The sequence below is a fragment of the Oryx dammah genome, unplaced genomic scaffold (genome assembly GCF_014754425.2).
Source record: "Oryx dammah isolate SB20612 unplaced genomic scaffold, SCBI_Odam_1.1 HiC_scaffold_29, whole genome shotgun sequence".
NCBI classification, from domain to species: Eukaryota; Metazoa; Chordata; class Mammalia; order Artiodactyla; family Bovidae; genus Oryx; species Oryx dammah.
The window spans coordinates 88,651,476-88,672,512 of NW_024070213.1; the positions used below are offsets into that span (position 1 = coordinate 88,651,476).

The 21,037-nt window shown below is 51.2% G+C and overlaps 1 protein-coding gene across 3 annotated transcripts in view; it reads right to left on the bottom strand.

Moving 5' to 3' along the window:
* Positions 1-497: 497 nt before the first annotated feature.
* The window catches only part of POU6F1 (POU class 6 homeobox 1), a 28,938-nt gene continuing 8,398 nt past the window's right edge, over positions 498-21,037 (bottom strand). For 2 of the 3 annotated variants that reach the window (XM_040234158.1, XM_040234159.1), the window contains exons 2-11: positions 19,573-19,666; positions 17,808-18,003; positions 12,851-12,972; positions 11,738-11,963; positions 10,959-11,212; positions 10,135-10,263; positions 9,346-9,549; positions 5,705-5,846; positions 4,986-5,154; positions 498-4,002 (exon numbers count right to left, since the gene is read on the bottom strand). In XM_040234158.1, coding sequence (XP_040090092.1) covers positions 3,657-4,002; positions 4,986-5,154; positions 5,705-5,846; positions 9,346-9,549; positions 10,135-10,263; positions 10,959-11,212; positions 11,738-11,963; positions 12,851-12,972; positions 17,808-18,003; positions 19,573-19,620 — 1,836 coding nt within the window. In that variant the 5' untranslated portion in view covers positions 19,621-19,666 and the 3' untranslated portion in view covers positions 498-3,656. The remainder of the gene's footprint in view (positions 4,003-4,985; positions 5,155-5,704; positions 5,847-9,345; positions 9,550-10,134; positions 10,264-10,958; positions 11,213-11,737; positions 11,964-12,850; positions 12,973-17,807; positions 18,004-19,572; positions 19,667-21,037) is intronic. The other variant, XM_040234160.1, reaches the window with a different exon arrangement.

Sequence of the window (21,037 nt, forward strand, 5' to 3'; positions counted from 1 at the left end):
TATTCTAGCCTCTCATCATGATAAGCATGCCTTCATAATGACCCAGAAGGCCAGGTTTGAATTTGGACTTCTAGGACTCCCTCAGGTTCTGTGCTGGAATGTGCCTCCGTCCTGGTCCCCAGCCTGCCTCCTCTTAACCCCGCCGCAGCTCCACCTCACACTGTAAAGTGCTTTGTGCACATGTGGAGGCATCCAGCCTGCACAGCCAAGCTCTGTCCACCCAGCTCTCTGACAACAGCTGCCCCCTGGCAGGGAATTCTGGGGTCCTAGGTATCAGGGGTGGTCTGGAGAGAGAAAGGTCACACCCACCTGACCCTGTACCCTACAGGGAGATCATGGCAGGGAAGCAGGAGCCCAGGGCACTGATCCTCCTCCTCTTGCAATGGGATTTTCCAGGCCACAAGCTCTGCCAGCAAAGGCAGCTAGCTCATCCCCTGGTCTCTGACCCTGATTCTCTTACATCACTCTGAGAGGTAAAAGAGAAACAAGCAGACCAGTACAAAAGAAAAAATACTGTTTATTCCGCACAACTACACCAAGTGCTTGCCCCCTCCCCCCATTCTCCCTACCCCACCCCTCACTCCAGCTCTCAGCAGACTTTGTCCATGTCCAGGAAGAGTTAGAACCTCGGTGTCAGAGCCTGGCCTGTGAGACAGGAAGGGAATCTAGGCATAGGAAGGTGATTGGATTTCCAAGGATACACAAAAATGCCAGGGCCTCTCATTCCAAATTCAAACAGGTTCTTTAATCCACTTGGCTGAGTTCTCTCCCTGAACCCCACTTGGATAAAATGTCATGATTAGTGCAGGGTCAAAGGCCCCAGCCAATTCATTAAGCCATAGAACATTTTGGTCTTTGAAACAAAAACAAAACCACATGCAAACAGTGAAGTTTTTCTGCCCTTTCGCCTGCCTTTCCATGGCAAAGGAGCCACTGAGCTCTGGCTGGTAACCAGAAAGGTGCTTTTAAAACAAAATCAGTATCAACTCCCTTCAGAGTCTGATGCTGCTCGTAACAAGGATCTAAACTAAACAAAACCTCACCTCAGGGCCATAGCCGCTTCCAAGGGGCCCTACGGTGGGGCAGTAAGAGCAGAGATCAAGTTGGTGAGCTTCAGGGACTCCCTGTAGCCCCTGCCCGGGGAATTCAGCTTGCAAACACTCTGGCCCCCTCCCCCCGGGCTTGTTTCTCTGAAAGACCAACCCATCATTCCAGCAGAAGAAAAGCTTTCTTTCTACCCAGCCTTGGGAAGACAGATTTAGATGCGGGAGGAGCTAAGAAAGCATGGCCAGGACTAATTTAGAGCAGCTTTTTCCTGCCGTGACTCAGGACAGATGGTGTCCTCCAGCATATCCACTGCCATCCCTTGGGTCGCATGCTACTCCTGTGTGCACCAGCCAGGACCCACTTGTCTCTCGCAAGAAAAAAAGCGTATCTGAATGCAAAGGCTTGAGGGTAAAAACCTGTATCTCTCTAATTAATTGAACTGTGAGTCACTGAATCCTTCACAAACTCTGGCACTTGATTCTCACTGAAAACTTGTTTACGACACCCCTCTCAAGTGCCCCTCTCAAGTGAGCCTGTCACCTCATTGAGTCGGGTGGATAACCTTGAACTTGAGTGTGCAGCCTTACCCTTGGAGACGTATTCTCTGCTGGGAGGCTGCGGCAAGCGACGTGCGCACCTGCGTCCTCATCCCCCACCACACTTGAGCAAGTCTGGTTGGTCAGAATGCAGTGGTGTGGGGTGCGCATATGTGGCAATTTGACACACAACTGCCCTCTCACTGGCAGGGCCACCAAGACGATGGCCACAGTGGCCCTGAAAGACCTGGGACGCACCAGCTTCAGGCAGGAAAGAAAACCCAGTCTGCCAGAGGAAGCAAGGCTGGGTTCTGCCCCAGTGTCCCACGGAGGAGGTGACATGCCCTCACCTGGCGGTCACTTCTTCAGGGTTTATCGTGTGAGGGCAGCTGCTAGAGACCAGGTTCTCTAAGGACAGCAGTTGTGAAAGCAGGGGGCGGCTGACCTCTGTGACTTGTGCGTGACCTTTAAGTCTAGTCTACATAGCAGGTCTGGACTCCTCTAGCAAACCTCCCAGTGCCCTCCTGACCTTCCGGAGTCACATACTGAGTTCCAGGGGATGCCCAGCTGCAGGGAGGCTGGGAAACTCACTGAATACCTTGCAGGAGATTCCAAGCTCCAGTGTACCACAGATACCCTCTCTGAAGGCAAAACCCAGCCTGCTCTAGGCGTATTCTTAACTCAGAAGCACTCTGAGGGGCTTGTTCACACAAACACATGGTCCAAGACTCTGGACAAAATTAGATTTCTCCTCTGGTATCCAAGACTGCAAGTTACAAAGAAAATTAGTTAAGTCACCTTCCACAAAGGACCTTCCCAGGCTGCTGTCAGCTCTTTCTGGATGTGGGCTTTTCCCAGGACCTTCCCGTTTGGTGTCGTTTCATTTGCTGCTTCTGAGAAGACCCCAGGACTGGGTGGGAGGTGAGTGTGAGGGCAAGAGAGACTTAGCATTCCTTTCTTCATTTCCCCACAACCCCCCCCCCACCCCCCGAGTGCCTGCTTATCTGGGCAAGGGGGTTTTCCAGGCTGCAAGTTCTCTTAACCACATCATTCTGATGCGGAGATGGCCACTGACAGAGATCAGATTAAAATCTGGGAGAGATGCCTTATTTATCAAGTTCCCAACCTGCTGGCTTAGCTGGTAAAGAATCCGTCTGCAATGCAGGAGACCTGCGTTTGATCCTTGGGTTGGGAAGATTCCCTGAAGAAGGGAAAGGCTACCCACTCCAGTATTCTGGTCTGGAGAATCCCACAGACTATACAGTCCATGGGTCGCAAAGAGTCGGACACGACTGAGTGACTTTCACTTCACAACCTGCTATAGGCCCAGGTCAACTCCAGGACAGCTAGAGTTCACTGCTGATTTCTTCCAACATGATGTATAAAAGAAAAAATTCTGCTTTAGCGCAATTTTCCCTACATAGGAGCCAAGGAGAGACGGGAGTGATCATGTGTTCTGGCCCCAGGTCTATGGAAACCTTCTGACCTTGAGGTCGAGGCATACATGGAATCTGACTTTCTGAGCTGCACCTCACACTTTTCAGAACAAGATCTCTTGGATTTTGTCGGGGGACAGTGTGCCTGCAGGAAGAGGGTAGGTGGGTGAGGCTGTGGTTCCACTGGGACGAGCCGCTGCACCTGCCACGGTCACACAGAGGAACAGAGAAGAGACAGTGGAGAGAGTGCCATCAAAAACAAGAGCTAATGGCCAGTGGTCCTGGAGGCTACTATAGCCCCGTCCCAAAGATGGGGAGCCTCTGGTTCCCAGCCAGAATTCGCCCTTCAAAAACCCACATCAGCAAAGTGCTTCTTTAAGTGACACGACAAGTCCCCTCCTTCGGCATGACCAGCCCCAAACCTGGAGGTCTCAGGTGGGCCCCACTGCCTTCCCTGGGACGCGGATGACACGGGGAAGAGAAGGGAGGCAGCTGACACACAGGCGCACGGTGGAGTCTCACAACCCAGGACAAACACAGCCACAGGCAGCAGAATGACAGATGCCGCAGGGTGGCAGCTGGAGCCAGATGCCCAAGGGAGGTACAAAGTGCTGGACATAGGGCTGGGGGCTGAGCCCTACGGGATCTGAAAGACATTCAGCTTGCTGGTGTTCTTGAGCGTCTGGCGCCGGTTACAGAACCAGACCCGCACGACCTCCCGGTCATAGTTGAGTTCCTTTGCAATCTCGGTGATCTCCTGGCCTGTGGGCAGCGGGTTCTTCTCAAAGTAGGCATTGAGAGCCTCTATAGCCTGGGGGGTGAAGGAGGTGCGGCGCTTACGTTTCTTGGAGGGCTCGCCTCCCACAAACTCCATCAGGTTCTGCTGGCCTTCCTGGTTCCGGAGTTCAGCTTCATGCAGCCACTTTTCCAGCACCGGCTTCAGCTTCTGGGCACTCTTGGGCGTGATGTCCAGCTTCTCAAACCTGTGGGTGACCCAGGCCCAGGAAGGGACAGTGGCAGTGTCATACTCTCCACCCCGGGCGTGAGTGCTAGTCTCAGGGGGCTGCTTCTCCTGGGGCTGGCAGACCTGTGCTCCCCTCACAACCCCCACTAAGATCCCCTGGCTCGGCCCAGCCCAGACTCAGATTGTCCTGTCTCCCAGGTCATAACAGGGAGACCATTCCCATGGCCTCAGTTTACAGTGCAGTGATAACAGGGCAGCTGCTTTATGAACACCATTCCAAAACTTTCACACCCAAATGGGTGAGGTCCTTGGAGGAATCATGTTGAGAGGCCTCCAAAGATGGCAAATAGATGTTCTAAGTGCTGTCTTCCTCCAACTGCAGCCTCACTAAGTCAGAATACTCTTTCTGGCTGAGCCCAGATGAGACTACAGAATTCCCAACATGACACCGTCTCTTAAGAGTCACGCTAGTCTAATATACAGAGTTGGCAAGCAGATGGAACCTTTTGGCCATACCTAAGCCATGTGCTTTTCCGAAAACGCACATGACTTAGGGATGTGCTTTTTATTATATCTTTCTTTCACCGTTAAAAAAAAATTGAAGTATAGTTGGTTTACACTTTACAATCAACTATAATATAGGCACCAGAACCAGTCTGTACACTGCATACAGAAGAGTCAGTTACATCACTTCAGTGTCACGTCTCACAAGAGGGAGAGGTGGAAACATGATAGAGGTGATTGTGGGTTACAGTTGAGAACCAGGCCAGAACCGAAGTTCCCCGTCTTGTAATTTCATAAGCTGTACTCCTGTCCCTCTAGGATTCCTAACTGGATCAGGATCTTGGATTCCTCCTAAATAGATAATATAAATGCTCAGGATTGGAGGATAAACTTCAGAGGGCCTCAGAAAGACTTTGACTACTCCAGGTGTTCATGTCTAAGAGCCAGATACCTGAGCTCCTGTGAGTGCGCTTATCTTGTCCAGGCAGTCTTACTCACCGGCAGATGGCTGACTGGCTGTAGGCTGGGCCTTCCGTCGCAGTCAGAGCCTGACCCACCTGGGTCTGTGTGAGGCCCAGGGATAGCCGCCGGATCTTAAAGTTCTTGGCAAACTCCCGGATCTCTTCTAAGTTGATCCCATCCTCATCCAGACTTGGGGTATGTGGCTCTAGGCCAGAGGAAGGGGGCAGGGGTGAGTGTGTAAGACAGATAATCATGACTGCTTACCCAGCCCATTGGCCTAGCCCTGGTGAGTAGTGAGGGCTCAGGACGTTTGACAAAAAGCCTGTGTACCCTTAAGACCCTCATCATTCCTGTCCCCAAGACAAGACAGGAGCAATGAGCCAGGACCAAGGTGCCTGTAGATAAAGGTCTATTTTAAGTTCTTCCAGCTCTCTGATTCTCCCCAGGCTGGCCCCACGCACACCTGTTAGCTATCCACATTCTTCAAATACTGGTGAGAGACCACAGGAGAGACAGCCAATGATTTGGCTTCTCAGAGAAGCAGCCAGACAGCCGGCTAAGCACCCTCCACCATGGTTATGCACAGAATCCAGCTCCGTAGAATGAGATTAAGAAAGTCAGTTCCTGGCAACGGGCCTGTGCTCTTCCCTTTTGGACTCCGGAAAGTTTACTAACAGGAGCATCATCTAATGTGGTCAGGGTATCCGAATAAATGCCTCACCCCTTCGCCATACCCTTCCCTTGGAGCCACTTACTGGACACCAGCTGGCTGACTGTAGGGGTCTCTGAGCAGGTGATCGGGATGGGAGCAGAGGCAGCAGGCTTGGCTGCTGGGGCTGGGCTGGCGATGACCACGGCCGGCTGGGGCATGGCTGGTGTGGGCTGGATGGGCTGCACCTGTGAGAAAAAGATCCAACAAACCCCCACTGCCCGCCTGCCTGGGTCAGCGGGGTGGGCGGTCCAGAGGCAGGGCAAAAGCAGGCATGGAATGCTTCCTGACCCAGCACACTTTTACCTGTGCCCCATCAAAAGGCTAGATTAGAGGCTATGCATTAGCACCCACCCAGGTAAGGAGACCCAACCAGTCCATCCTAAAGGGGACCAGCCCTGGGTGTTCACTGGAAGGACTGATGCTGAGGCTGAAACTCCAGTACTTTGGCCACCTCATGCGAAGAGTTGACTCATTGGAAAAGACTCTGATGCTGGAGGGGATTGGGGGCAGGAGGAGAAGAGAACAACAGAGGATGAGATGGCTGGATGGCATCACCGATTCGCTGCACATCAGTTCGGGTGAACTCCGGGAGTTGGTGATGAACAGGGAGGCCTGGCATGCTGTGATTCATGGGGTCGCAAAGAGTCGGACACAACTGAGCAACTGAAATGAACTGAACTGAACTGAATGATGATGACCTCCAAAATAAGCATAGGTTGTGCCCCACCGAGCCAGGGCCTTGTAGGTGTCTATGACCCGGGCAGGTCAGAGGCTCAGAAAGGTTCAGCATACTTGGTCAAAGCTCCAAGTATCCGCCCTTGAGATAAAACTGCTCTCAAGTCTCTGCCCTCAAAGGAGAAACCTAAACCTGATTCTAGAGCCACCACACCCCAAATATCCGTTAATGCGTGTGAGCATATGTGCTAAGTCGCTTCAGTTGTTTCCAAATCTGTGCAACTATACACACTGTAGCCCACCAGGCTCTTTTGTCCATGGGACACTCCAGGCAAGAATACTAGAGTGGCCTGCCATGCCCTCCTCCAGGGGATCTTCCCCACCCAGGGACTGAACCAGCATCTCCTGCGTCTCCTGCATTGCAGGCGGATTCTTGATCTCTGAGCCACCGGGAAAACCCCATATCCATTAATATGTAACTGGCATATTAAATATGTAAATGACTTTTGGGACCTCGCTACAGTAAGACACTGTGCAGCCATGAAAAAGAATATCTCTTAATAACTGCCATGGAAAGACCTCCGAGTCACAGGGCTTAGTGAAAGAAAAAAAAAGTAAGGTGAAAAATAATTTTTATGGAATAATTCCTTTAAAAAAATATGAATTTCCAAGAAAAAAATTCTGGAGTCATATAAAGCAAAGTGTCAACAGAAGTCATCTCTGGAAGTGGAGTTAGAAGGGATTTTTACTTTTTGACATCATACATAATGTTGGAATTTTTAAACAGCTTATATCATATTTACAATCAGGATAAACTATAAATATATGAAATCAGTATTTGAAGTATGATCTTTTTTTTAAGCTTCCTGAAAGTGCAGATTTCTCTAGGATGGGCCTTGTTCCCTGAATTCTGCCTCCTGGTAGCTTAAAGTCATTCCCTCGTCATCCCCAGGGCCTTGTTTGGAGCTCCTTGTCTCTGGCTAGAATTCTTTAAGCTGTCTCCTAGTAGCTGAGGGCCAAAGAATTGATGCCTTTGAATTGTGGTGCTGGGAGAAGACTCTTGAGAGTCCTCTGGACATCAAGGAGATCAAACCAGTCAATCTTAAAGGAAATTGACCCTGAATATTCACTGGAAGGACTGATGCTGGAGCTGAAGCCCTGATAATTTGGCTCCCTAATGTGAAGAGCCGACTCATTGGAAAAGACACTGATACTGGGAAAGATTGAGGGCAGAAGGAGAATGGGATGACAGAGGATGAGATGGTCGGATGACATCACCGACTCAATGGACATGAATTTGAGCAAACTCTGGGAAATGGTGAAGGACAGGGAAGCCTGGCGTGCTGCTGCCCACGGGGTCACAAAGAGTCGGACCTGACTGAGCGACTGGACAACAATAACAAATAGGACTCAAGTCTCAGCACAGTCCAATTCTTGGCTCCACCTGGATAACAAAAGGAATTTTTAAAATACACGCCTAACTAGCCACTTTCCTGCTAAAAACTCTCCAGTGACTCCCTGTTACCTAATTTTAGTGATAACAATAAAAGCACCATTTTTTACACATTTTACACACATTTCACACACATTTCACTTTGTGCACCAACCTTCCATGTAATGTATCCTTTGCCATTCATAACTTAAGTTGGTACTCTTATCATTCTCCTTCCATAGATGCTGCTGGTGCTTTCAAGTCGCTTCAGTCGTGTCTGACTCTTAGCAACCCCATGGACTACAGCCTACCAGGCTCCTCAGCCCATGGGATTTTCCAGGCAAGAACACTGGAGTGGGTTGCCATTTCCTTCTCCAATGCATGAAAGGAAAAGTGAAAGTGAAGTCTCTCAGTCGTGACCCCATGGACTGCAGCCTACCAGGCTCCTCTGTTCATGGGATTTTCCAGGAGAGAGTACTGAAGTGGGGTGCCATTGCCTTCTCCTTCTATAGATGAGGCTGAGGTTATTCAATGAAGCTGGGAAGCAGCATATCCATTTGAGAACCACAAGCCTCAACATCACCTAGGAACTTGTTAGAGATGTGAATCCTTCAGCCCCACTCCAGACCTACTGTATGAGACTCAAGGTGGGGCCTGGAAATCTGCATCTTAGCACACCCTCCAGGTGGTTCTTCGGCACACTCAAGTTTGAGAACCCCTGCTCTGGCACACTGTACTTCCTGCAGTTCTGTGGAAGTAGAAGAATCTCCCACCCAACCCATCCCTTTAGATTAGTTCAACGTCGTACTCTGTGAAGGCTTGTTGAACTCCTCAGTCAGCAGACTGGGTTCCTGAAGCACCTTATCCTGCCCCTATCAGAGCCTTTGCCACACTGATTTTAATTGTCTCTGATGCTGGGCTACCTAAGGCAAGGAAGGGCATCTTATTCATCTCTATATCTTCAGCACTGGAATATAGCAGGCACTCAAAAACCGCTCCTAGAATGAATACGTGAGTGAATAATCGATGCCACAGTGCAGAGTGGAGGAGGGGTGGAGGGATGAAGGGGTGAAGAAGAGGGTGCAGAATGAACCTCTCAGGGCCTTTCCAGCAATTTGTTCACCCTGGAGTTGATTGAGCCCCAATTAACCTTTTTTATTTTTTTTGCCTCACTCTGCAGCATGTGGGATCTTAGTTCTCCTACCAAGGATTGAACCTGCGTCCCCTGCCTGCATTGGAAGTACAGAGTCTTAAGCACTGAACCACCAGGGAAGTCCCAAGGCCCAGTTTACTTTGACCACCCTTCCCTGGCCTTCTCAGAGTGGCACTGGCCTCTGAGGGCACATATACACATGTTTGGTGTGTGTGGGTAAGGGGCGGGGTGGTGGTGGCGTTTTTCTGGGCAGAGCACGTGTGAACCAAAGGGACCTTCTACCTTCAGCTTCCCTCCACTTTGGGGAGGTGTCCTGCTTTCCCAGGGGCTTTGGAAAATAATGTTGTCTTGCCCAGCCTCTGGAGGGAGGCCACTCATGCCTGACAACACTGCCTGCCACCTTCCCCCAACCCAGCCCTTGTACCTCACTCTTAGCAGGGGACTCAGGAGTGCTTGGCTTCCGGACAGCCACAGGAGGAGGCAGGGGGCTGCTGGCCAGGGTCGCGATCACCTGGCCCTGGGCGTTCAACAACAGCTGGGGGGTCACAGCCTGGACCTGCAGGCTTTGGGCCGGTGCTGGGGCCGCCACGCTAGCCGAGTTCACTACCCACGGAAGTGTTCCAATAACCTGGGAGGAAACACAGGGACCCCACGTGTGAGGGCAGTGTTCAGCTCCACCCCAACCCCCACACTGGCAGGAAGGGACTTAGACAAGTCACCTAATCCTTCTGGACCTCAGTGCCCTCTCAGTAAAGGGAAGGATTTGCGCTCTAGGGGCTGCTTGTCTATTCTCTCTTCAGAGCCGTGAGGGAGCAGGGTGGGCCTACATGTGAAGCCCTGCTCTGCCACACTTTAACTAGCTGAATTTCTCCGAACCTCAGCCTTCTCTCCTGGAAAATGGGAACAAAAATCTCCACCCAACAGGTTGTACTCAGAATGAAGTGGGATAATGTATGAGAAAGTACTTAGCACAGAACCTGGCCACAAAAGCAAGGGCTCCCTAAATGAAAACCCCCCACTAGAGTGAGCACCGCCAGGGTTGGGGTGGGGGCGATGCCCCTGCCTGGCCTCAGTGTTGGCAGAGAGCTGTCACACAGGCAATAATGAACAGCAGCTTCTCACCCTGGTTGAGTTTCTATGACCCAGTCCTGCCCCTCCCCCACAGCCAGCATCTCCACGGTCCCCACCCCTCCTCCTGGCTTTGACCACTTGCCTGACCCTGAGCGTTGGTGAGAATCTGACTGCTGATCCCCGGCATGCTGGGAATGGCGTTGGCAATGACCGGAGCTGTGGTGAGGGAGCCCAGGATCTGGGTCTGTCCCCCGAGGGATGCAGCACTGATCTGTGGGTGGAGGAAGAGCCTTGCTCAGAGGCAATGGGGCAAGAAAGAGCCCAAGGCAGAAGGAAGAGGGCTGAGGGTATTGGGGCAGGGGTGGGGGGTAACCGATGCTGGGCAGATGTGAGTGTGGGCTGCAAGCCCAAGTCCACCAACTGAATGGTATCCAGGGCCAGGGGCTGCAGAAGGTGAGCAGGGGTGGGGCCACAGTCATGGAGGAGTACCTCTGGCTAATCTTTCAGGCCAGCCCGGGGAGAGTAGAAGGGCCAAGCTGGAGAGGCTGATGTGACTCTAGCCACATCTAACTAGAGGCCATCTACTCATGCCTAACAGCTCCACTACCAAGCCAGGAGCCACACTGGATAGACACTGGCATGGGGCAGTGAGCCTCTAGCGCCACTTTAGTGACAGCTCACAAGTTTGCAATCCCCAGACATCATCCCACCCTCCAAAGCTGGTCCATGGTCCAGGTTCTGGAAGGTTGGGCCAGCCGTCTTGGCAGAGGTTGTCTGCTCTTGGCTGGGATGCATGGGCTGGCAGCTGCCTCGGAAGGAGCCCATCTCTGCCGAAGTGTTGGAAAAGATCCGCATTCAGGGGGCTGGTCCTCCACCTCCATACTCCCCCGTGGGAAGGGTCAGGTTCACCCTTGGCCAAAGATCCAGTCCATCCCCGGTGAGCCTTGGGTGAGGGCAGCAGCTTACGATTCCTGGGCTGAATGCGAAGCCTGCAGGCTGAACGGTGATCTGTGTGGGGGTGTCCACAGACTTGGGGGCGGGGGCAGTGGCGGTGGCAGCAGTGGGCTGTGGTAGAATGGCCGGTGTGGCCTGCAGCAGTGGCTGGGGCTGGAACAGCGTCTGGGGCTGAGCCGGTGGTCGGGGCTGGGCAGGTGAGGAGGCCTGGGCTGGTGGGGTGGCTTGTACAGGCGCCGGGAGAGCGGTGTTCAGCACGGCAGCTGCTATGGAGCAAGGCAGAGACAGAGGCGCTCAGATGCCTAGCCGCAGGCCAGAGCAGCTCCAATCCCAAGGGATCTGGTGCAAGAACGAGACGGGGGTCGGGGCACTGGGGTGGGGGCACAGGCTGCTGTGATTCCCTTGATCCTTGCAGGGGTGGCACATGCCAACATCTCTAATCCCCCCTCCCTAGGGCCTGGAGATGTGTAGGTTCAGAACCAGAAGTGGAATCTTCTTGTAGTCCTTCTCAGGAGGCTGGTCACAGGGTGAGGTTTGGCGTAGGGGGAGGGCAGTTCCAGACAGTTGGCTGAAGGAAGACAAGCCTGCTGGGCCAGCATGGTGCCTTGGCCTAGAGTCCTGATGCGGTGCAGCAGCTCTGTGGATGGGGGCCTGGGGCACCAGATCCAGACTCCAGGGCTCTTGCCCTGGGAGGGCCGTGGGTTCAGAGTCCAACATGGCAAACACACAAGCAGGGAAGGTAGTGGAAGGTGGCGGGGGCCTGGTGCAGTCCTGGGGAGAGTTGCCGTTACCTTGGAGACCAGCTAAAGGTGGCTTGAAAATTCCCCCCGTGGGAGAAGCAGCGGTCAGTCCTGGGAGGGCAGCCACAGTTGCAGTAGGAATTGTCCACACGGCCAGCCCCTGTTGACCAGCCACTTGACCTGCAATACTGATGGGGATAAGAAGAGGTTGAGTAACTGCCCCTGCTGGAACCATAACTCCTGTCAGAACTGTGGCTAAGTTTTCCTGAGTCAAGACCTGCAAAAGCAAACAAGATTTCAAAAAAGAAAAGAAAAAATAAAAAATCAACATCAACAGCGCAAACGCTGGGTCTTTTAGACCCAGCTGAGCACACACAAAGCATTCTGAGGGAAGGGGGGAAAAGGCTGCATGAGGGCGGGGAAGAGATGAGCCCTAGCTGGAGGCCCATCCCTGAGGAGGGACCTGGACTGGACTATCCCATCTTTGGAGAAGCAGCCCACATCAGGGTCAGGGCCCAGCCCTGCCCAAGGATCAGAAAGGGTCACAGGTCTCTCCCGCCATGGTCGGCTGCCTCCCAAGCCTTCCCTGGGTCTTTGCTCACGGGACCAATGCTTTGTGACCAGGGAGCAGGGGCAGGGGCTGGTGGAACTGAGTCGTCCAGGCCCACAGAGGCCTCTGGGAAGCTATGATAGAGGACACTCCTGATGGACACCGTGGATATCTGTGTGTGCAAAAGATGTCACAGGGTGCTAAGTCTGCCTGGAGGCCCCTGGAGCAGCTTCTTGCTGTGCTGGGGCTGCCCTCTGCTCTAAATGAGGAGCCGTTAACTCTTCCAGGCACCCCTAGAGGGGCTGACAAGGGTATTCACTCATTCAATCATTAGATGACTGGAAGAGTTACTGTAATCTATTAATCCTTGCTGGACCTGAGGGGATTGCCTGACAAATGTAGATTTACTTTTCCCAGGGGGCCTGATCTGGGCTAGGGGAAAAGCCAGGGGTCCCTAGTAGGGGATTCCCTCCCTCAAGCCACAGCCCCTTCCCTGTCCTGCCTCATGAAGGAGGCAGGCCAGACCCCCAGACCCCATGGCCAGCCCATGTTGGCTATCCCATGCCTTGCTCTTGCCCACTGCCCTCTGTCTAGCTCCCTGGGGTGGCCCTTACCTGGGGGGCAGCTTGTACAGCCAGTGACGTCAGGGTCTGTGATGCCTGAGGCTGGCATGGAGCTTGGCTGAAGGTGGCAACGGCAGGGGCAGGGCTCGACGGCGTCCCCGGAAGCGACTTCACTTCATGCAGCATTGGGAGAGAGAGGGACAAGGGGTGAAGCTGGCGGAGTGGGCCAACTCTCAGCGCCGCACTGCGCTTCTGCACAACCCGAGGCCGATCTCTGGCTTCCTTGGCCCAAAGAGGGAGTTCCCCCAAAGTTACTGGTAGTGAGCATGGGAGGCTGGAAAGCCCTATGCCAGACCTCGAAGGTATACCACCCTCATCCTACATGTGGATGAAGAAAATGCAGACCCAGGCACAGCTGGGTATCAACCTGTCATCTCCTGGCTTGGTAGGATGCTAGGACCTATCACATAACCAGCAGTAGAAATGAACATGTGTCAGGGAGAGAAGGCGCCAGAATCAGTGGGACTGATTGGCGCATCCAGCAACTGCATCAATGGTCACTCTGCCTCCAGGCTACTTTGGGGATGCAGTGCTCACTCAGGGAAGGGGCAGGATTTCTGCAGGGTGAAGCCTAGGAAGTGACATGTCATGGCCACACTCTGGATCCCGGGGCTCTCCAGGCCAGATAACTTCTCTCTGGCATTCCCTGAGGTCTAAAGTCTGATGAGCAGCTTTTAGGAGGTTCTAAAGGAGCTTCCCTGGAGAAGGCAATGGCACCCCACTCCAGTACTCTTGCCTGGAAAATCCCATGGACCGAGGAGCCTGGTGGGCTGCAGTCCATGGGGGTCGCGAAGAGTCGGACATGACTGAGCGACTTCACTTTCACTTTTCACTCTCATGCATTGGAGAAGGCAATGGCACCCCACTCCAGTGTTCTTGCCTGGAGAATCCCAGGGACGGGGGAGCCTGGTGGGCTGCAGTCCATGAGGGTCGCACAGAGTCGGACACAACTGAAGCGACTTAGCAGCAGCAGCAGCAGCAAAGGAGCTTCTCATGAATTGTAGCTTTTCAACCAAGTGAGAGCTTCCTCTCACTACGTGGAGTTAGTTAGGTAGGGACCCCTAGCAGAAAAATTCTTCAAAGTCACATAACAATATGGAGAAGAGTTATTTAATATATAGTGAGACATTACAGGGAGTCCCGGTGTTGGGTGTTAGACCAGATGAGTGACTTCTTAATGCTGGCTGGGCATAGGTTTCCAGACCCTATTTTAGGCCAACTGAGTCAGAATGTCCAGGAGTGGAGGCCGGCAACCTCACATCTCTCTCTCTTTCTTCTAAGCTCCCTTGTGATACACAGGGACAAAATGGGAACCACTGAACCAGAGAACCTTCCAAGCCTGCATTCCCAGCTCTTGTTTTAATCTGGAAAGGCACCAACCTAAGCCAGGACTATTCACAGTATACAATTTAAAAATCCAGATTGCTTCAAGGATGAAAGAGACAAGCAACCACAAAAACCATCTAAAATACCAAAGAAAACCAAACAGCAGATTTATGTCCACTGTGAAGGGGAAATATATTTCTAACTGTTGAAAAAAAATCAGAGAAGATAAGGATAATCTGAACCTCTGAGAATTCAAAAAATCTTTCACTTGACAAAGTGTCATGAAACCAGGACTTCCCTGGTGGTCCAGTGGTTAAGAGTCTGCCTTGCAATGCAGAGGATGTGGGTTCAATCCCTGGTTGGGAAACTAAGATTCCAAGTGTTGTGGAGCAACCAAGCCCGGGCACTGCCATTACTGAACCCGTGTGCCATAACTAGAGAGTCCATGCGCCATACACAGTGAAGGACAACGGAGATCCGATGTCCTGCAACTGAGACCCAACACAACCAGATAAATAAATAAAAACAAGCAACAATGCCAGCGATTGTTTATTTTTTCTTTAAGTGTGATGAAACCTATAAAGGAAACTGAGGAAATGGAAATGTAACAAGCATGAGTGATGAAAGCTTACCATCTGAAGAAATAAGTCATTTCATTAGGATACGTTTCCAGAGTGGGACTATGGGGCCTAGGATTCACCTACAGTTAGGTTTTTGTTTTTTGCTTCCTGCTAGACTGCTTTTCCGCCTGGAAAATCCCATGGATGGAGGAGCCTGGTGGGCTGCAGTCCATGGGGTCGCTAAGAGTTGGACACGACTGAGCGACTTCCCTTTCACTTTTCACTTTCATGCATTGGAGAAGGAAATGGCAACCCCCTCCAGTGTTCTTGCCTGGAGAATCCCGGGGACGGGGCAGCCTGGTGGGCTGCCATCTATGGGGTCGCACAGAGTCGGACACGACTGAAGCGACTTAGCAGCAGCAGCAGACTGCTTTTCAGGAAGACTGAACCCATTTGCGGAACCATCAACAATGTACCTGTTTCTCCACAGCACCACCCAGTTTAGATTTTATCACGATTTCTTTTTCTGGCTTCAGAGGTATAGATGGCACCTCTTGGCCGACTACTTTTCCTCTCATTGACAGCAAGGTTTTGTGTTTTTCCATGTAATGATTTCCTACTGTGTAAACAATTCATTTCTCTTCAAAAGGAATTTTAGTGGACTCCACCTCAAAGAAAAATAGAGTTAAAGCAGCTGTTTATGACAATGAAAAAAACCAGGGAGTTTGATAATAGCCAGAGCCAAAATCAGTGAGTGAATCTGCTAGTAAAGGATACAGAATATGAAATAATATGGTGGTAGGTGTCATACTACTTAGCCTGCCCTCAGGGGCCACATCTATAAAAATATGTGTGTGTGACAAAGTCTGGGTAATAGAGTGGCACAAATCACTAGATTCTTTTTTCATCTGGAAAAAGTTTCCTATTACTTAGTTTTAAGAGGAAACCCTTCTCAATATTTCATATACAGAAATGTTCTATCAAAGCTACATTTTTTAAGCTGGCAACTTCTTAGGAATTACTACCAACATACCTCCCCTACCTGCTTGACCATGACTAAAATTCCTTTACCAAGAAGACTTTAATCAAAGGCTTAATTAGATAAACTTCTGGAAGAAGCTGCACACTACCATGAACACTCATGCTAAGATGTAAATTACTGGTTTTGGATCCACTTCTGAGAGTAAGTTTTGGGTAAGGAATAGAATTAAGGCACTAGAGGAAATGAGATACGGAAGATGGATAAAAGGGTTAAAAGGAAAGGGAAGCACTGTGGGGGGGGGGCTTCCCTGGTGGTTTAGTGGTAAAGAATCTACCTGTGTTGCAGGAGCCACAAGAGACCCCATGTTCAATCCCTGGGTCAGGAAGATCCCCTGGAGGAGGGCATGGCAACCCACTCCAGTATGCTTGCCTGGAGAATCCCATGGACAGAGGAGCCTGGTGGGCTACAGTCCATAGCATCACAAAGAGTTGGACATGACTAAAGCAACTTCACACACACACACACACACGAACTGTGGACAAAGCTGGAAAACCTCCCAGATTTCCTGAAAAGGGGCTCCATCCCCACAATGGAAAGGAATGGAAAGGCTGGCCGAGATGGAGAATCCTTGTTTTTCCTGCCTGCTCACCAGGACACTGGCCCAGGACACTTCCTCAACAAGGAAGCAGAACATTGCCAGGCTAGGGAAAATGGTCACGTGTCTTGTCATTCCTTTACTCAAAAGGAGAAAAAATAAAATACAGGCTCCCAAATGGATCTATATACTGATTTGCAAGTACAGCAAGGGAGGTAAGATCTCAAAGTGTTTTTACCTGTTTTCTATTCTCTTTGCTCTCTTCATGGCTCTTCCTCTTGGCCCACCCCACCTCCCCCAACCAGATCACCAATCTAGGGACGCGGTGAAGTTCAGCAGAAGGCAAGGTGAGATGAACCATAGCTTTCTGGGGGAACTGGCAAAGGAGGCCCCAGGCTTTCTGCAAAAAGAGATGTCTATTCTGCAAGGTGTTAATGAGGAAAGTCAATGAAAGGGTACCCTGTGCCCAGAAAGCAGTGCCTACAACCAGTGCCAGCTTTTAGAACAGCCTGGCTATCTCATAGCTATACTGTAGAGTCATTAGGGGAGACTCTGTGAATCAATCAGCCACATCCATTCCCCACGCAGGAGAATCAAACTCACGCCCTCAAGTCACCTTTGGAGATAAACAGCCCAGATAAGCCCACCAGGCTAGATGCCTGTCAGTCTAGCCAGGAGTGAGAAGCTGTGATTCTACAAGGCCCTCCCTAACACACATTATTAGCCCAGTGTGGGTAAGATGCTATTCCATCCCCAGCTCCTGGCACCTCCCAGCTCTACCATAAAAGGTACTGATTTGCAAGGGCTGGTAGTACCCTAAAGGTTAAGTCCTCTCTGCCTTGAGCCTGAGGGTCTGGTTTAGACCTGGGAGCCCTCTCGGAGGTTAATTCAATCCCCTTGATGTGCATGTGCGGTTAAAAGGCAAATTCTGAACAAAAGATACAAAGAGATCAGAAAACCCACCCACCACTTTTGAAGAGCTTAGAGCAAAAGCAGAGGACTGTGCATGTCCCCTGCACATGGCACCTAAGGGACAGGCAAAATACCTAGGCCACCCCTTCAGCCTGACCCCTGGACACATCCCTACCTTCACCCCATGTAAGGAATAAGCTGGTCCTCCCTCAGGGAGCGAGCAAGCAAGGGAACCTGTTGCTTGTTCTCGCTTCCCTCTGCTGCAGCAGGGGCCCCAGGAAAGCCTTGTCTGAAAATAAAGAAAATGCAATCCCCTCAGCTGAGTCCCACCACTCTCCTCCCACCTCACCCTGACCCGTCCCAGTTTAGGTCTGTAAATAACTGAAAATGGTCCTTCATTCCAGGGATTGAGGAGTGGTCTAGGAGCTGAACAGCAGCACAGGCTGTGACCAGAGGCCTGCCCAGTGGACAGGAAGACAACACACCCCTAAAGCCACCTAGCCCCCTGGGATTCATGCTGGCTCCCCAGGGGGAACACGGGAAGGGACTCAGGTGGGAGCAGTGGCCTCGTACCAGTTGCCTCCACGGAGGAGTCTGGGTTGTCTGGGCCAGCTTCACCAGCAGCTTCACCAGCTTCAGCAGGGACTCCACTCTGGGAGCCCTCGGTGGCCACAGCCTCCAGCGCTTTGCCCTCCTCCTCAGCAGGGATCTGAGCATCCACTCCAACCTCCAGAACTCGGATGGTCTCATGGCCTGACATCACAATGACCTGTGAACAGAGGAGAGGGACACTGCTAGGGGAAGAGGCTGATACAGCCTCCGGGGAGCTAAAGCTCTAGGTGTGACTAAGGCAGAGAGGAGAGAGTATCTCAGATTGCAGACTTCCTGTCCCGAGGACTGTGTGCTCTGTGAGAATTCCCAGAGCCTGGAGCTCTCTGATTCCAGGGAAGTAAGTGCTAGGAGAGAGCAGGCCCTGGTGACAGGGGGAAGGGTCTAACACAAGTTAGAAAAAGTCCCACTGAGTGAAACCACTTGAAGACATTTCTATTTGCTCCCTCTCTTGCTCTCAGTTCAGGGACTGGTAAATGGCCTCACCCACAGCCTTGCCAGGATGTCTTCTTGGCTGCTAGGATACTGGAGTGTGGTTACAATGACCCCAAACACAGGACCCACAGCTTCAGCTGGGACAAGACGGGAAGCCCTCTGCATGTCCCTCTAAACATTACAGGAGTGGAAAATGAATGCTCCAGGACGCTGAAGAACTTCTGAAATTCATGGTTCCTTAATGTCCAAAACCCTGAGGTCAGAGGCCATGATTTCCTTGCAAGCTAACTTCTTGAAGCGAGGGTCAGGAATTCTGCAGGCACGGCCTCTCGCTGGCCCTCCTGAACTGGAGCTCTGTGCCCTGTAGACCTGCGGCTCCAGCGTGCCATCTGGTGTGTGCGTGCTCTAACCTTGCACCTCCTCGAGGGGAGCCCCCATGCCCAGCGATGCGGGTGGCCCCTGGGCCTCCTTGGAACACTGGGTCTTCCTTCCTGCTCAGCCAGCCAGCACTTAGTGCTTAACCTCCAGCACTGACATGCTTCCACTTGAGTCTTTCAAGAATCAGGGACACCCTATACATGAAAAAGCTCTATATCAGGACTTCCCTGCGATTGTCCTGGGGCCAAAGCCACTCCCACAACATGCTCCTTGGGACTGAAAACTGGATCCAGCCAGAGACTCTGCTGGACAAAAGCAACTAAGTGACCCATCAGGGGAGTATGAGTGAAATAACCTTCCCAAGCAGTTTCCTTTCTGACTCAAACCTGACTATGAGAAACTTTACTCCAATTACATTTTAAGAGATGTTCATCTTTTTTTCTCCTTTTAAAAATACATTAAAAATACATAAGGGAATTCCCTGGTGGTCCAGTTGTTAAGACTTGGTACTCTCACTGCCAGGGACCTGGGTTCGATTCCTGGTTGGCAGATTAAGATCCTGCAAGCTACAGGTATGGCCAATTAAAAAAAAAATTTACATAAGTAATAAAAGGTCACTGAAGTAAAAATTAGAAAATGATATATAACCAAGAAAAATAAATAAGTTCCCGGATATCCAAATCTTTCCCCATATTAACTTATACATATTTCCACTTTTTAAAGTCACAACTAAAGTCCCCAAACCCAGCCCCTGAAAAATCCTAGCTGGCAACCACATCTGGATGGGTCAAGTGACCATGAACGTTGGTAAGAAACAGACAACAAGGGGCTTTACGGAGTTTTCCTCCTTGCCCACACCCCTCAGTCCATCCCCCTCCCCCTCCCCACCCCCACCTCTTCCTGCTCCAAAAGATACCTGCTCATTGACAGTCAGAGATGAGTCTGGCCCGGCTCCAGGATCCATGGTGACTTGTCAGGGTGGGGTGGGGGCTGGCCCACACCTACACATTCTGCAGGGTGAGATGAGATGGGAAAAGCAAAGGCTGATGTGACAATGTAAGACAATTTCCGGATATCATCTCAGAAAGTCAGAAGTAGAATGGTAGGAAGAGAGAGAAGCTAAGGTCTCTCAGGCATGTGTAGAAGTGAAGGAAACAGGATTCTAAGGATTTTAAAATTAAAATGTCTGACTTCCTGCAGCACCTAGGACAACCTACACTCAGGCGGAGCCAGGGTAACAGGAGGAATGGAGGGGGGCAGACGTCTGTCCCTGGGAGTTCCCCAGTCCAATGGGAAAGAGCAGACCCAGCAGAACCCAAAGTGACTTTGACCCAGACACTCAGAACCAGACACAAGTAAGGAGCCCTCTGGGTACCAGAACAATTCTCAGGGGAGGGGTCTGAGCAGACTTCTCCCGGAAGAGATGGCAAAGATAGGAATAAATGGAAACAGTTGTCTCAGACTTTAACGTGCCTGGAACACATTACAACTGCAGACTCCCCCTCCCAACCCCGATTTTCCCAGACCAAGCATCTCCAGGGAGTCTGATTCAGTAGGTGGGTCCCTCAGGGGTTTCTGTGGCAGTGGCCCAAGAACCACGCTGGCCTTTAGCATGGGAGGCAGGACAACATACCAGATGGTGGAGCGGCTGCCACAGGCAGTGAGGAGTGAGAAGACCTTACGAGAACAGACGGTCTGGCTGGAGCCACTAACCACAGTCACAAGAAATAAAGGAAATAGCTAGGACAATGAGTTTTAGACACGGAAATGGAGAAGAAGCAACCAACACTTTTATTCTGAGTGCCCACTGTGCTAAGCATTCTATGGAACACTAATTCACGTACTACTTATGCCAGCTGGGGTAGGGGAACTTCAGCATCACCGTGTCATAGATGAGGACACTCAGCTCAGAGAAGGGTTCTAGATTCCTAACCTTTCTCTCCCTCCTCCTTTTCTACCTCTGGGTTTGTTTCACGGGGCTGCCTTCTGTTGTTGTCATTTGATTAATTGAGGTACAATTCACATAACATCAGATTAAATGTACAACTCGATGGAATTCAGTACACTTACAGTACATTTACAGTGCTGTGCAACCATCACCACTGTTTAGCTCCAGAGCATTTTCATCCTCCAAAAGGAAATTCCATGCCCATTAGCGGTTACTCCCTTTTCTTGCCCTTGGCAACCATGAATCTGCTTTCTCTCTTTGGATTTGCCTGTTCTCAATATTTCATATGGGCTTTCCTGATGACTCAGATGGTAAAGAATCTGCCTACAATGCAGAGACCTGGGTTCAATTCCTGGGTTGGGAAGATTCCCTGGAGAAGGGAATGACTACCCACTCCAGTATTCTTCCCTGGAGAATTCTATGGACAGAGGAG